Consider the following 17,135-nt stretch of genomic DNA (forward strand, 5'->3'; position numbering starts at 1 on the left):
CTTCTAACAGAGATTTGTAGTAAACTGTTTATTTTGTAACATGGCTGTCTTTGTTCTGCACAGGTGCTTGAATTGGTGCTGGAAAACTTTATTTATCCATGGTACAGGTACGAGCTTTACCTAAAAGTTACTATTTTTAATATCATAAATATGTATCAACCTGTTTAAGAAGTTGACACCTGAAAATAAACATTTCTGTTTCCTTAGTGAAAGATAAAGGACCCTTTTGAGTGCTAGGAATCATTGTTTTACTGTCTCTTAGCAGAGTAGAACAGATCTTTTGATAATTTAGTTATAATAGAGGTGGTTCTGAAATTCGGATTTCATCCTAAAACCACTTTTAGATTGTCTATTTTTTTATGTTCATTTTGAGATGAACATAAAAACTCTTACTTGGAACTAAATACAGATTGATGAAAATCTATGTGAAAATTCAGCCTGTCACTACCTTTGAAGTCTACTTCCAGATTAGAAGCATACTGATCTATCACATTGCTTAAAAAAAAAACAACCAAACAACAAAATTTGCAGGGTTTTAAAGAAAAGATATACCTATGGCCAACTTCTTGGACATCATCTCATAAATTTCCAACTTTTAAGACTGTCGGTGATTATGTTGTGCTGAATAGACTAGTGCTGTGTAAATAACTATTAAATAGTGAATAAAGAAAAGACTATGGCTGATTATTTTTTCTGTCTTGTTTTTTTTTTTTTTCAGGTTTTCTTCCTTGTACTTTTATATATATATTATAGTGCTTTGCAATACTTTGTAAGAAGATATTAAAATATTTGATATTAAAATATTAAAATATTATAACTGATAATGCTGGCATTAATGTGTTAAAACAACATCTTGCCTTAATTCTGAATTTGACTTTTTCATTGAATGGAAAGTTCAATTTGTCCTAAAAAAAGTATGCTTTCTTTTATTTTTACTCTGTGTCATTTGGATTTTTTTCTGTCTCTGGGACCCAAAATTTACTGTTGAGACTTCTTTGCCCTTTGGGTTTTGATTGTGGCCAATACCTGCACATCTCTAACTTTGTGTGTTGAATATGCTGAAGTGTAAAACTTCACTGCTGATGCAAACAGCAGAGGGAGCTTTAGCACCATGTGTTGTGAATGCAAGTTGGAAACCTTGAGGTTTTAAATTTTGAAATACAGAAAACTAGAGCATATTCTCTTGGGTTGTTGATAAAGTAACAAATGTAAGGCAACCATCTCCTATATTGCATGATTGGAAAACAGTTTTTTCTTGGCTGGTTGAAAGCGTCTTTAATGTCTTTGTTATGGACTGACAAGAAAACTTGGCTTCCACCAATTACTTACCTCTCTGATACCCAAGGCAGTGGAAGTCTGGAATACATCATCTGGTGGGGATAATAATTCACTATATCTATAATGTACAGTTAGAAATGCAGTGTAAAATACACCTTGTATGAAGCCAACCAGCCTCCATTGTGCTCCATCTTGCCCCCTGCTGAGCAGTGTAGGTGTTCCTGCCCTGTCTTAAGTTCTGCATGGCTGTACCTCTGGATTTTGAGCTAGTTCTGTAAATTCACACCATGCTGATGAAATCTAGCAGCCTGAAGGTTATTAAATTTCAGTTTCAAGTGAACCTGAAATACCAGGAGTTCAGTGATCTACAGTGAGTGCTGTGATGTCCAAGCAATTCTACAGGAAGCATCTTGGTCCTGAAAGGCTTACTGGTTTCAGTTTAACAGTAGTAATGTCAGATCTGACCCTATTTAGTCTTGACATTAAGGTGTTTCCAGCAGGGGTTGTGCAGGGAGACCTGAACTTTGTCTGTGTGCCATAGTTTGAGAGCTGGCTTGTAGAGCATGTCAGCTCTGATTTTTCCTACTCTAGTTGTACCTGCACTGTTGGCAGAGCTCACATCACTTGAGAAATAGAATTCATGCATCCAGGGCATGTTTGTTTTCTGAGCAAATAAACCTAACTCAGGTTAATTCTTCCCAGAGCCTTTGCTCCACGCTCTCCTTATTTAGCAGTGTGGCTGGGTGAGCACTAGCAGGGAATTCATACTTGACAGATAGGCTGCTAAAACACTTGGCTACCTTCCTTTGCATGGAAAAGTTTGGGCATAATTCCTTGGGCTAGCTGCTCTGCCTTTCATGTGAATGGATTTTGCACAGAAGCTACCTATTTTTTCATTATTTATTTATTTATTTTTTAAAAGACCTTGTTTTTTGTTTTATGTGCTGTGCCAACTGATGCCGTCTTGGACATTAGTGTTACCAGGATGTATCTCAGTCAGAAGCCAGAGAAGTGTTATGTTTCCAGGGTGTGTTGCAAGATAAAATCATGGAATTTTTGCTTAGAAATAAAAGTGCTGTAAGCATATAAAAGCTGGTTTATCTTTGTTTCATTAATAAATGGTGTAAGAATTTCTAATTTTTTATTAGCAGGTTAAAATTTAAGCAGGTCCTAAATTTGGACCACTTTAGGGGAATGAGGGTTAGTGCTTAAAACCCATTGAATTCTACTGAAATAGGTCATTATTCCTATGTGCATTTTTGTTTTTTATTTTTCAAAGTATTTATGCTGGTTATATTAAGTTTTTTTTTCAACTGTATGAGACGAATCAAACATAGTTGTAAGTAATGCCAAGTTTGTAGAGCTACAAAACACAGGTCTAAGTCTATTGCTTATGCTGTACAGCAAGACTATATAATATCTTGCTTATACTGACCTTATTTTAAATAGAGTTTAAAGTTTGAATGGGTCACTCTTGCTTACTAAATATTTTTGGTCATTGATGGTACTGCAACTCCAGTTCTCTCAGATTAGGACAGAATTCAGTAATTACCACATTTTTGTGATACGTTACTATGAAAACATTTTTCTTTGATGGTGATTAAACACAGTCTTTTCACATGTGGAGCTGCTTCTATTTTAAATGAAAGTTCTTGTTAAATGCAAGTAATGCAAGAAAAATTTAGAATTTTTGTTGAGTTACAAACCATAGCTGTACATTTTTATTAGCTTGTGACTTATTTTCTACATCTTTTTGAAAGGAGTTAGCCAAGTTTTGTAAGAATAATTGACACACAGAGGAAAAATATCACTTTGTTATTTGTATATGATTTTCATTTATCAGTGGATCCCGTAAGGCTTTGCGTGCAATAGCAGTTGGGTGTATCTCTCTTGAGACATTAGACTCTGTAACTGTTTACAGTTGATATTCCTAAAGTTCTGGGAAAACACAGCCAGCTTTTAAAATGTTTCCAAGAGGGTTATTTGGACTTTCCCCTGAATCACTGGAGATTTGACATTTTACAGGTTCATGATGTTTTTTTCGCCAGTCTTCAGTCTGCTGGTGATTAAAAGAATGTCTCTGCAAATCTGTTGTGAGAATATGTGGCATAAGGTTGTGTCCAAGTTGAGCTAGCCAAGATACTGGTTATCCAACTGTCAATAAAATAACAACTTCTTGGTCCAAATTACTTCATTTATCTTCCTGTCTGTCAAATGCTAGTAATACCTTAATGCAGTCGGTTTGCTAACTCCTTGGCAATGCTAATCCCTTTGACAATGTGGGTATTTTCTAACCATATTGCTTATAAAATATCAGCTGCTGATCTTAAACCAAACTTTCCCCTACAGTGTTCTTATCTGCATGTGATTAGCAGTTGGAGGATAATTGTGTTTCTTGTGCCAGGCTGCTGTCTTTGAGGTGTTTTCTTTTCTCGTGCAATTAGTTACATACTTTGACTCTCAGGTCACTGGTATCTCTAGTATATTTACCTGATTGTTCATCATCAACATGCCTTTGAATGTTCTGTAACCCAGGTTAAAAGTGCTTTAAAAGTTGGATAGTGAATAATATAAAATGTTTTATACATAATTTTAGAAATTATTTTTAAATGTCCTGTTCTTGCTTGTAGTGTTCTTTTATAATGAAAGTAATATTTCTACTTACTACACTAATTTATCACCAAAACGTGTGATGGTTCTTGCATATGATCATTAGTTAAAACTGGATGCAACTTCCTTTATTTTGTCATTATTCAGCTGTTATAGTTCAGTTTTACCAATATGTTAGTCATGCTCTGAAGTTCATATTAATAACAGATAGATTTTTGGTTTTTGCTTGCATTTTGTGGTATGCTGGCATTGTGATCTTTTTCCACTCAGTTTAGATGCAGTTTCTTCATCTCAGACTTAGTGTATTTCCTGTTTTCATTCAATTTTCCAAAAAAGTAATGGATTTAGGTATTTTTCTTCCTGAATCACATTTAATTATTTTTACTGTGAGTTTTCACTGAACATATTTTATTGCAGTGGATGGAAACTGGCAAGCCGGATTAAAAGTTTGGATGATATTTTGACATAGCGATTTGGAAATCTATTTAAATTCTTCTTTGCTTCCAAGCAGAAGCCACTTTAAATAATTTCAATTTCCTTTATACTGTTGAGTTTGGATGTGTTTCCATATGTAGAAACTAGGTTAGATTTTACTCAGTCAAAATTGTGCAGATAGTATATGATAGCAGGAATTGGTATATCATTACAATTTCCTGACATTTTTCTTAAGCTGTTGTGCGGAGAGACATTGTGGGAATGCTGTGTATTTTCCTCAGACAAAAGACTGCTGACTCTCTGGTAGCTTTCATTTCAGTTCATTCAGCTGAAGTATCACTGTTGAATGCTCTTATGCTTTTAATAGTGCCAAATGTATTGTGGTTGGATTAATAGAAATTTATTTTATTCTGTTTTCTCATATGCCATGCTTTGAAACACTGCAGAAATATTACTGATGATGAGTCCTCAGTGGATGAACTGAGAGGGACGCTACGGTTTTTTGCATCTGTCTTAGTTCGGAGAATTCACAAGGTAAGGTGACTTAAAGGTATTAGTCTTGGTTTTCCATCAGAATTAATTAATATCCATCTCTTGTGAGTTCTTTATTTTTTTTAATTGTGATTCCAAAGTCAGCCCTATGTTGTAGGTTGTTTCTAACCATCCAAGTTATTTCTTTGTGGTCTCTGCCCCATCTTTCTGGAACTTATTCCCTTCCTAGTGTTAAACCATCTCTGAAGATTCGTCATTTGAAGTGTTCAGCATTGTGTTGAATATGGCTTTGAGCAACCTGTTCCAGTGAAAGATGTCCCTGCCATGGCAGGGGATTGGAATAAGTGATATGTGAAGGTCCCTTGTGACTCAAACCTTTTCCCAGTTCTTGCAAATGGATATATTTATTACACCAGTGCAAGGCATTATTAAAACCTTGTGATCTTTTAGCTGTCTTTTGCTGACTTAATCCAAGTGGAAACCATTTTGAGAATTAGTGAAAAAAACCTACCAGGAAATGGTGAGCTGTGTTATAGCTTCTGCTTGCTTGTCTTCTTAAAATGCAAACAAGGCCCTTACATTGTCTATAAAGAATAGACTGTCATTAGGTGACCAGGTTACTGTAAGAATTAAAACAGATGTGGTTCTTACATTAATGCAGTTCTTCGGGGGCATTTTGAGTGCTAAAGGTTAAATGTTTTTATTTGCCGTGTTTAATCTATTAGCACATACTTTTTATTTGATGTGTTTAATCTATTAGCATATCCTTTTTTTCTGCGTGCTCTCTTTTTAACAGCACAGCTATTTCCTGGTAAAGTGCTCCAAGCCTGTTTCACAGGAACTGCTTCTAACTATTTGGCTGTTCTGAGCATAAAGTGTTGCTAACTCAATTTCCAGAATTAGTCAGTGCTGGCCTCTCTGTTGGAGCCACTACCATAAATATGTGTCTTTTTCCCCCCTCCTTACTAACAGCATTTTTTCTGAGCTACAAGTTGTACACGTACCCTGTCATGACTTATTAACAGTGCGATTCTCTCCTTCTCACATATCAAATCCAGATGACTTTCTTGTTTACTCTAAATCAGGCATGTTACTTTTTAAAATGGACACGGGAGAAGATGAGGAAATGTCTGTGTAGCACAGACATTGTATGGAGGTGTGAAAGTGGAGTAAAGCTTCAAAGTGAAAATCTAAACCAAGGTCTTAAAATTTAATTTGGAGTTGTAATACTTGCTGGTGTTAGTTGCATTGTGCATGGATCCATTGTTGACTCAGAAAGTGACCATGTCTCCTGTATTGATCATGTAATGGGCCATTGATTGGGATATCTCAAGTGAGTTTACAGCACCTTGAAGTAGAGTGCTAATTTACAATCTCTGCCTTTGATGGTGAGGATTTAAATGTAGTCTCTTCAGTTCTCTGGGTAGGCAGTATGTGCAACAAACAATCAAGACATATGCCAGTATTAAGCACTGTCAGGAGACCTACAAAATAAAGTTCATCACAGAAATACATACACGGAGGAGAAATTCATCATCATCATTTGAAAAATAAAATAGTTGTATATCTTGCCAAGCAGCTGTACTCTGTTTTGGATTTATTATTAAATGCTTGAAAGCAATAGTTCTAGCTAATAGAGATAAAATGTTTAAATTAAGGAAGAATTGTGTAAGAAAACACAGGCTTTTTCCATTTTTTTAGATTATATCTTTATAATTTTTTTGCCAAACAATATTCTACTTTTGAATTGAGACTTAAAATTACAAATTGCTTTAATGAAAGGAATGCTTTTGTTTTCCGTTTAAAGCTGCCTAGGTCGAAGCATGGTTGTTGAATTAAGTTAGAAGCACTTCAGGCCAGTCAACTCTAATATGTATGCTGAAATATTTCAAATCTGGATTTTCCTTGCTGAGGCCATTTTTGGATTGGTTATGGATTTTGAAGGGAAAGGGTAGAGTTATACCATGCCTTAGTAGGGGGTGGTATAGATAACCTTGCATCTGATTGACGTTTTTGACAAAAGTTCACAGTGTCTGCTGCAGAGTTGATAACAAGTCCTTTGTCTGTGCTCTTTGAGTACCTCTGCAGGAAGAAACACTGCCCTATCCTTATATGCCATAAGAAACTTAATTTCTAGAATTTACTGTTGGAATGTGAAGCACAAAAGACAGGGTTTTCCATTGATAAGCAGAAGCTTGTCCTTTTGTGCTTGTAAACAGGAGCTGACCTTACTTTTAGGCAGCTCCAGTCAATTATACTGGCTTGTCGGGGCGGGCCAGGTCAGGTCATAGCTGTGCACCTCAAATATTATAGGGGAGTGTGCAGGAATATGCAATATTCTCCTTGTACAATTGAATAAAAAACCACCAACTTTTCTCTTGGCTCTGGTGGCCTTTGCAATTGCATTGTCTCTTTCTTGTCTGGCAAGATGCTGTATCAAGGAGGGATTCCTCCATTAGGAAAGAAACTTGTTTGGAATTGTTAGATTTTGAACACTTACAGGTGTATGTTTTTGCATCTCTAAGGTGTCTCTTGTTTAAAATAAAGAGTATGCAAAGTGTAAACACCTTCTAGATGAATTTCTGTGAAAACTGTTGCAGGTGATAAAGAATTCCTCGAAACTGTACAGGCTGGGGACTGACTGGCTTCAGGGAGAAGCTGTGCTTGCTGCAAAGGACCTGGGCCCATAGTAGGCTGTGAGCTGAATATGAGCCATCAGTGGCAGCTTAAAACACCAGCAGCATCTTGGGCTGTAATGACAGGAGGAGATAAAATCAAGGAAGTGATTATCTGCCTTCACTGGATGCTCTTTGGTTGGCATCTAGGATACTAATCCAGTTTTGGGCTCTTCTTTACAAGAAAGTGGAGCAGGTTCAACAGGAGAGCCACCCTGGTGCTGGAGGAGATGACTGTGTTCAACTCAGGAGGTTTTCAGCACCAGTTTGGATACAGCCATGAGCACTGTGATCAGAGCCTGTTTGGAGCAGGGCTAAGGCAACCCAAAGTCATTTGTGCCTGAATTGTTCTCCTTCCATTTTTGTAGCCACCAAAGAAAATAGAAATGCAGGACCCTAATACAGTCCTTTATTAAATCATACATGTTTTTTGTTTGGCTCATGATCACATGGTTTTGGTTTTGGCACTAATGGTCTTTTGACTGTGTAACTCAAATTCTCTTTTGGTTCTGTCACATGAGGGGTGACATTTTTTTCTGCCTGTGCGTAGGAAGGTTTCTCTTTGGTTTTAGTCCTTGTGGACATGACTGCAGAGTGTTAAGGCATGCAGGTGCTAGAAGCAGAGCATAGTTAACTTGATCCTTTTGTTGGTGGTCAAATCGTCCCATGGAGCTGGGCTTCATCTACTGTGACTCAAAAGTCACACTGCCTTGTTTTATTTATTGCAATGAAAAAATCATAATGGGAATGAGTTGGCAATAAATGTATTAACTGTGTTGTTTATGGCATTTAGTTCTGTGTGTTTTTATATACCTTGGCAGAAGAATGAGGACACTGTAAGCGCACCTAGAGAATTTTTGATTATTTCTTAATGGTTCATTTTATGGTTCAAACCAGAACATATAAGCAAATTACTGTTTGATGGTTGTCTGTAATAAATTTTGGGGGGCAATAGAACAGTTTTGGTTTGATTTCGAAATTATTCTTTAGGTGGACATTCCAACGGTTGTAACGAAGAAGATGCTCAAGGCAGCAATGAAACACATTGAAGTAATAGCCAAGGCCAGGCAAAAAGGTAATGTCAAGACTTAATATGTTGTCAGTTTCAAAGGCCAAGTATGAATATTCTTTTATGCATGTTTGAGATTATATTACTTCGTCTTTTTATCCTTATGGCCTCTTTTTTTAAAAATGAGATCCTTTTGCATTTTTCTTCTGGTGGTCGCGAAGGCAAATAGGGAAAAAGTACATAATTGTATTATCTGTTTTGATCGTTATTGCCCCACAATAAAAATACAAAATTTCTCTCTCTGTACAGGGGTGAACAGGAATATGGGTTTTGTCTATTTAGAGCAATCAAGATCATTTAGGAATGCTTCTTGAAGCGTTTCCTTTATGTTCCAGATGAGCAGTTGTAGATGAAGGGATTTGTACATCTGTGCACTGTACCTCATAGCTCTTGTAGGTAGAATGATTTGAAATCTGCATTAGTGAAGTTGTAATACTTTGAAAAGCCATGGAGAGACTTTGAGCAAAAGCATATTTATTATCCAAGATAAGAGTATCTTCACAAGCCTAATGTAAAAGTTATATTTAAACTACACATAGAAGAAATACTTGGAAGCACTTGCTGTTGTTATTATTTTTTCACTGGCTGTGTTCCACAGTGCTGTATCTACTAAATGTGGTTTCATTCAGTTTTTAAGTGTTGATGTTTACTTTAACTGGAGTCATGAACTTCTTTCCCTCCAAAAGTCTGCTTGATATCCATAAATACATGCTATTGGTCCTGTGAGTAGTGTTAATGGTTAAGATGAGTAATGAGACATAGTTTAATCATGTTGGATGTCTTTCATGGCACAACAGCAATTTCAAGATAGATAATCTTGCAGTGCTGTTTATGCCAAATTTCATGTTTCCTTTGATTTCTTCCAAGGAGTTGGAAACACTTTTCTTTAGCAGTAAAGAACTGTATTTTAAACGTACAACAATGTATTTTAAATGTACAAATGTATTTAATTGTAAATATAGCCATTTTTTCTCAGTGTTTAAACAAAAAAAGACTTGTTTCCTAAGGGTAGATATGTGAAGTAGCAACTGAAAATTACTTTTAGTAGCACTTTCTAGTAAACATTGCTAAAGCAGCTACCACGATATGTGGTTCAGAGGCAGCTTTCAGACCCTGCTTTGGTTCCTAGTTGAGCCTAACCTTTTCTCCTTATTTTCTAAATCCTTTTCAAGTGGATTGCTTTTAGGAGGTATTTCCTTTTCTCCTGCTCTTGTTACCCTTACCTCTCTTAGTAATTCCTATTTGCACAGACACCTCCACAATTCATTACCTGCCCTCGCTAGAGGGTGCATTCCTTCTCTCTGCTTTTAGTGACACCAGCTAGGCAGATTTACCAGGTGATGTATATTCCTACATCCTCTCTGTCAGCTGATACCACTCATGGGTTTGGCTGTGAAGGCCAAGCCAGCAGGTTTCTCTCATTTGCTGGGAATAAGCTTTAACTTTGAGGGTAGCTGAGGAATATATTACATACCTCACTATGCCTGGTGGTGGTGTTGACATGAGGCTCTGCCACATTGCTAGTTCAGCTAGGTGTGATTTATAGCAGCTCAGTTCTTGCCTTTGAAGTGATCTGAAGAAATGTAACATTGTTGCTTCTAATTAATATCTGTAGTTTTTAATCTGATAAAAACGTATTCTTTCAATTCCACTGTAATTTAAGAGGCAGTACTCTAGCAGATCCTCCTGCAGGTTTTGGCTTCATTCACCCTGTGTTTAAAATGTATGCTCCTTCACATTTGTTTTTAAGTGTTCTAAGGAGGAAACAGATACTACAGGATTGAGTAAAAGTTTACGTTGATTTCAAATTGTGTCATAGGCCAAAAAAATGGAGATCATGAAGAAGGTCAGGAAAAAGGCAATTAGAGGCAGACTTTGCACGATGCAGTTTTTTTGAGAATCCAGATGCTGAGTTTTTATATTTAGTTTATATATATATGTATAAACTGAATGTATAACTAAAAGTTTATATTATTTTATATATATTTATATATAATGATAAATGAGAAAGCATTCTGGATACTATGCAAACTGCAATTGTTTGGTGAAGGAATTCTTATTTCAGTGTGAGGTTTTATTTTTATATAGCATGGCTTCAAAGTCTAAGCCAAGGTTCTTTTATAAAGTTTCACCATTTTATCCCTTTGGCAGTTGTGTGTGTACTACAAATACTAACTTTTTAGCTCAAACAACCAATTGCCTTTTGTTTACCAGTAAGAAAAAGCTAAAGCAACTCTGTAACGCTGTTTCTTACTTTCAGTAAAAAATGCAGAATTTTTGCAGCAAGCTGCTTTAGAAGAATATGGACCAGAACTGCATGTTGCTTTGAGAAGCAGAAGAGATGAACTTCACTACTTGAGAAAACTTACTGAACTTCTTTTTCCTTATATTTTGCCCCCAAAGTCAACAGAGTGCAGGTATATAAATTACTTAGAATTGTGTTTAAAGTGTTTCCATATTATGTAGTACAATCATTTTGGAAAGTTAAAGAATGAACTTCACAGTCATCTTCCTTCTTACCCCTTTTTTATGTTTTTTTTTTGCATTTGTCTTTAAAATATCTTGCTTATGGTATTATTAAATCCTGAAATATTTCCCAGTAGTTTATGACAGAATTGGAAACTTCACTTAGAAATTGATGTAATCTAATATTGCTTTGGATTTTTATTTTCTTTCTTCTATTTTCTTTTCAGATCCCTGGCCCTTCTGATTAGAGAGATTCTCCCAGGTTCAGTTTTCCTTCCCTCAATGGATTTCTTAGCTGACCCTGTAAGACTTTGGAGCACAAGAATAATCTTAATTTATTCAAAATTACTGTTTACCTACTAAGTATGTTGTGGTAAAGCAAATTATGTGCAATGACTTGCTGTCCATTTGACTATATAAAAGAAAAAGAAATATTGTGGCCAATTTTTTTGTTTGTTCATATGAATTAACTCACTGAACTGACTGAAATAACAGTATTGGTGTGGTCTCTTAAGAATGTATTTTTCAGTGAAGGATTACAACTGCTGTCAAATGGGAGGATGCTGTGCTAAATGTAAACATCTACAAGTTACTATTGCTACATTTAAAAGGGCTTGATTACTTGGACTCTAGCTCTGTGGATCTTTATAGTCTTAGTAACCAGCTTTTTTTGCAACTGTATTGAAATCAATTTTTTCCCCTCAATTCTGCAAATCAGGGGGCATTTATTTCTGAAGCTGCAACACTGCCATCCTTGTTTTCATATATGCATGTATTTAATAGGCAGAATGGCAGTGCTTATGCAGGCGTCACCTGGCTGCAAGCAGAAAGTACTGTAGGGTGGAAGTATTACTAGTTTGTTAGATCTGCACTTAGGCCTCCAAAGTGTTTTTAGTCTTTCTTCCACTGGGTAAAGAATATTTCTGTGCAGGTCTTTTCAGAAATTCCCTGACTTGTAAAAACTTAAGACCGTTGAAGGTCAGTTCTCAAATGTGTATTGCCAGGCTTTGCTTTTTTAAAAGTATTAATATACTCATGTTTAAATGTGGGTAAAACATAGCATTGAAATTATTTTAATCTATTTTGTTGAGTTTCTTTAATAATAATCTTATTTATTGTGTTGTGTTTCTTGCAGGATACTGTCAATCATTTACTGCTGATCTTCATTGATGATAGTCCAGTGAGTACTGACAAAGTTAAAAGTGGCATTTTGATCACCCATGAAAGAAGCTTTCTTACCCAGTTGTCATTTTTTTCTGCAGCCTGAGATAGCAACTGAGCCTACTTCTTCATTGGTTCCATTCCTTCAGAAATTTGCTGAGCCAAGAAATAAAAAGCCATCTGTAAGCAAAGGCAACATTTATTTCCTTTCCTGTTTTGAATAAGTGTTTTACTTTACTTGCTGATTTTGTTCTACAGCTCTTTGTGTTATTTATGTGCTGACTGCAAGTTTGAAAGTTGGCTTACTGCATTTTTAACCTACTCAGGTACTGAAACTGGAGCTAAAGGAGATCAGAGATCAGCAGGACCTTTTATTTCGGTTTATGAACTTCCTGAAACAGGAAGGGGCTGTCCATGTGCTGCAGTTCTGCCTGGCTGTGGGTAAGATTACAGACATGTGCTGATGTTACTTGATGATATGGAAATCATTCTAATGGAACACTGCAATTTGCGTCTGGGTAATTTAGGAAGAAAAAATCATTCATATGCCAGGAACAACCTCATGAATTTATCCTTTCTGTGATAAGGAATAATTTCTTCTAATTGCAATATATTTTTGGTAATAACTTTATGAACAGATCTGAATTATAGTTAGTATGAAGGCAGCTGCCTTATTACCTCAGATTTTGGGTTGTCTTATGTTTCTTTTAATTTTGAAGTTTTGCAAATTACTTACCTACTGGAAAATTAGTTGATGTTATAGGGTGCTTCAAGATGTTATTTGTTTGCCAAGTTGATCAAGAAATGCTTTTTTCTTTCCTTTATTTCTCAGAGGAATTCAATGACCGAATTTTGAGACCAGAACTATCAGATACTGAAAAGATGTCTCTTCATGACGAAGTACAGAAAATTTATAAAACGTACTGTTTGGATGAAAGCATTGACAAGATTAGATTTGACCCGTTCATTGTGGAAGAGATTCAAAGAAGTAAGTTGGAATTCAAAAAGAATAATGTACATTGAAATTTAAACAACGTTCTGTAATAAAGTGAAAAGAAATTTTGTTGAATTTCATCACACTTCTTTTTGCCAGTTTTATAAATTATTGCTGTGCTATATTGTGCTTAGTCCTTGTTTTGTCAATTTATTTATATTTTTATTTATAAAACTTGGAGTAGCTTGCAAAATAACACAAACTCTGACCAGGAGAAAACATAAACTTTATATGCCTTATGTATATCTCTCTCTATTCATACTTAAATTTTTTTTAATAGTTGCTGAAGGTCCATATAAGGATGTTGTGAAACTTCAAACTATGCGCTGTCTCTTTGAAGCTTATGAGCACGTCCTGTCTCTGCTCGAGAATGTTTTTACTCCCATGTTCTGTCACAGTGATGAGGTAAGCATGAAAGATTGGAAGAGTAGTCTTTAAAGTGAGATTGTATTTTTTTAGGGTACGCTATTTACAACAGTCTCGTGTATGTGGAACTGAAAAATATGGTTTCATTTTCCACTTCAGTTGACATTCTAGGGCTGGACCATTCTCAGTAGGAAAATAAAATTCATTCTAGTCCAACACATAATCACAGAATAAAAGGAAAATTTTTTGGTTTTGATGTAATATTTTGTGTATATCACAGCTATTCCAAAATCCTCTCCACCCTGTCTTTATGATTGCAAATTTGGTGCTAAAATAATCTGCCTGATAGATGTAGAACTCAATCTCCTTATTTACTTTTAATAATATAACGATATTTAAAGATACAAAAGTTGTATTTAGGTTTTTTCAGCATTATGCATTCCTGCAGCTAAAAGTCTGGTGTTTGTTTTCAAGAAGATCACTCAATGCAATTCACAGGGTATTTAAGATTGTTGTGAGATTGGGTTCTAAATGCCACCTTAAGAATTCCCCGCACAGGGTTGACTTTATCTGCCTAAGGCCTTCTAGTAGGACACACTTTAATCACAGGAGTGAGTCTGAATTCATGTTCCTTTCAGAAGTTTATGTGTGTAAGTCAGGTGGTGTGTTAAGCTTCTTGCATTTATTTGAGGCAGAATATATTGATTTGTCCAGGGTACTTGCCTTACTTGGCATTGATAAAAAGAACATTTCTCAAAAATGGCTTTGATGGTCATCTCTCACATGATAGATGTAATGCTTCAAAAGGCTTGATTTTTTAACAAGGAGAAGACATGGATTTTGGTGTTTAATTTAATTTTTATTTCTGCTTTTGTGGTTTTAATCTCATGATTATGTAAGGTTAAGTAAGTAGTCGTCGTCTCATGTATTGATTATTGTATGGTCTGTCCTTTTCCAGATTAAAATTCTAACTGCTAGATTATAGTCAGTTTGGATTTTCCTTCAGTTCTCATTTCCTGAATTTTGCAATATTGTTGCACAGTAGCCTTTACCTCAATTAATCCAGTGTTTCCTTTGATACCTTATCTGTCTGCTACAGTACTTCAGACACCTTTTAAGAGGAGCAGAGTCACCAACCCGCAATTCGAAGTTTAACAGGTAGGTATGGTAGAACTTTTAAGTGGTTTTCTTTGATTTTTAATTTAAAACATCAAAATATGAAACTGTAAGAATTTTGTTATTGCCTGATATTAATTTGACTAAATTTTTAGCTCTACTTTTTTGTTTTTAAGTGAACAAATTACATACTAAAGATGCAAGCAGTATTATACAAGATGTCTCTTCTCTTGAAGTATTTTACATTCAGGAATTCAGAATGTGATTCAGACCTCAATATTTGAGAAGAGGGAAGGGAAAAAAAATAAGCAGTGAGAATGAGATTATGTGAAAATCAAGTGATGATTTAATTGGCTGTGTACATGTAATAGCGTTTTAGTGGTGCCAAGCTGTATCTTCTTCACATGTTATAGGGATAGGTATAGTGTACCCATGCCAAACCAGTCTGGTTATTTGATGGGAATCTCCTCTTACTGTCACAAGGAAGGTTTGCCACTTCTCCTAGATCGAATGTGTTTTCTGTTCCCCCACTCCATTGCAGAAATGCAGCATCAGAAGCCTTGTTTCTGGGCTTGGGCCATATTCTTATAGTCGAGACCTCCTTCAGGCTCCTTACTTATGGTCCAGAGCCCCTTCAGGCTCCTTATAGCCTGTGGAGGAAAAGAGCCTCTCCTGTGGTGGGGATGGGTGATCTTCCACTGTGGCTTGGGCTAGGTTGATAAACCTTGAGGTCTCAGAATTTCTTGTGTTTCACTTTATGTTGGATGGCTCTGACAGTTGTGGACTAGCCCAAATGAATTTCTTTTCTGGCCTGGCCAAAAGAAGGGAAAACATCAGAAGATGCTTTCTTTCTTGATATGAAGTAAGATCCATGGTACTCTGGAAAATGCTAATGCTTGTCCTCTTCCAGAGGAGTAACAGTCATTCACTTAACCTTTTCTGCTTTCATTAGAGTTAGACCTGACAGTAAACTCCTCTTTCACAGCCCACTGTGAGATTTGTATTACTGGCACATACCTTTCTTCCCTGCTCCTGTTCTTCAAAAATGGGATGATTGTTGTCTTTGTTATGTCTCCATGGGTGACATCTTTTATGTAGTCTTTATAGTTTTTGTAGGTCCAGGACTGGAGCTATGGTGTAGTGCTGTCTCATAGTGGTGCTGGCAAACTTCTGTGTCTTAACAAAGAGGCATGGGATGAAGGCAGCTAGCCCAAACTGCATTCCTTTCCTACATATGGTACTCCTTGTAGGATGACCTTAAAGACACTTCAGCTTCTGTTGAGGATGGCTCTGGGGTTTCACCTAGACCTTTAAATCTGCCTTCTGGTTTCTTCCCCCAAATTATTCATGTCAGGGATTAGAAGTATTCTGTCATACTTTTCTTAAACCTAGTTAAAATATGAAAACATGTAGGTCACCTCTTTGGTGCTTGGCTTTTAAAAACAGACAGGGGGAAGTTACAAGCCATTGCTGCCTGGAGTTTTTGAAATGCATCTCTGGCTACAAAATAAACAAATTTTGGCAGCTGTTGCAGCATATTCTCAAACAGCATCCTTAGCTTTACTGAAAATGTATCTGGTTTACATTTTAGAACAATATGAATGCTCTCAGTATATATGCTGATTTATAATACAAGATACTGTGTGTTCCAGAAGTGGTGCCTCAGTGATTATTTCCATGAAACAGAGGTTCTAGCCTGTTGCTTTGGAATTTCCCTCTGCAGAATTGTGTACAGTCACTTCCAAGTGGGTGGGGAAAAATCAAGGTTTCGCACAGAATTTTTCCAGATGTTACTCCATTTATTTTGTCCTGCCTTATCTTTCTTATTCTAGCATTAGTTCCACTTGAAAGTAATTACATGCAAAGAGATGAGTTTTGTCTCCCATATTTTTGATGTGCTTTGCTATGGGTACTGTGTGTGTATTGCTTAGATACTGCTGGTTAAAAAACCAGATCAAGTAGGTATGAAATCCCAGTGGAATGTGCATTAGGGTAATGTGTTGAAACATTTCCCTTACTGCAAGACAAGAAAATTGGAGTTTCTAGAAAATATAGATGGAAAAGTAGGAAGAAGTGACATCTGTGTAATTTTTGGTTTGAATCACTTCTTTGAACTGTACAGAACAATCATAGCTTTTTGCAGACAGGACAAATAATGTCCTATGAAAACTGCAAAGGCAATAGGTGGGCAGTGCCAAGGGTTTCTGGAGTGTAAAGAAGTCACATTGAGATTGTTCTGACAGCCTGATAACTAACTGTGGTTGTCATGAGTTTTAACTCTGTAACTGATGTTTTTTTACCTAATATTTAATGTGTGTGGCCTATGATAACTGATGTTTTGAGTTCTAGTTCTGCCAACTTAATTTGGGTAGCATGGAAGAGACAACAAGAGTTCCCTCTCCCTCTCTCATTATATGTCTTTATAATACATTACTACATTACTTAAATGTAGTCTGTGTTGAAAGTCTTAACA

The 17,135-nt window shown here is 36.0% G+C and overlaps 1 protein-coding gene across 7 annotated transcripts in view; it reads left to right on the forward strand.

The window, feature by feature from the left end:
• The window catches only part of SNX14 (sorting nexin 14), a 53,455-nt gene that overhangs the window by 7,935 nt on the left and 28,385 nt on the right, over nt 1–17,135 (forward strand). For all 7 annotated transcript variants that reach the window (XM_066547360.1, XM_066547361.1, XM_066547364.1 and 4 more), the window contains exons 5-15: nt 64–107; nt 4,770–4,857; nt 8,481–8,565; nt 10,820–10,976; nt 11,253–11,328; nt 12,161–12,205; nt 12,288–12,368; nt 12,513–12,627; nt 13,019–13,174; nt 13,461–13,585; nt 14,646–14,704. In XM_066547360.1, the coding sequence (XP_066403457.1) occupies nt 64–107; nt 4,770–4,857; nt 8,481–8,565; nt 10,820–10,976; nt 11,253–11,328; nt 12,161–12,205; nt 12,288–12,368; nt 12,513–12,627; nt 13,019–13,174; nt 13,461–13,585; nt 14,646–14,704 (1,031 nt within the window). The remainder of the gene's footprint in view (nt 1–63; nt 108–4,769; nt 4,858–8,480; nt 8,566–10,819; nt 10,977–11,252; nt 11,329–12,160; nt 12,206–12,287; nt 12,369–12,512; nt 12,628–13,018; nt 13,175–13,460; nt 13,586–14,645; nt 14,705–17,135) is intronic.

Source organism: Molothrus aeneus, chromosome 3 (genome assembly GCF_037042795.1).
Source record: "Molothrus aeneus isolate 106 chromosome 3, BPBGC_Maene_1.0, whole genome shotgun sequence".
Taxonomy (NCBI): domain Eukaryota; kingdom Metazoa; phylum Chordata; class Aves; order Passeriformes; family Icteridae; genus Molothrus; species Molothrus aeneus.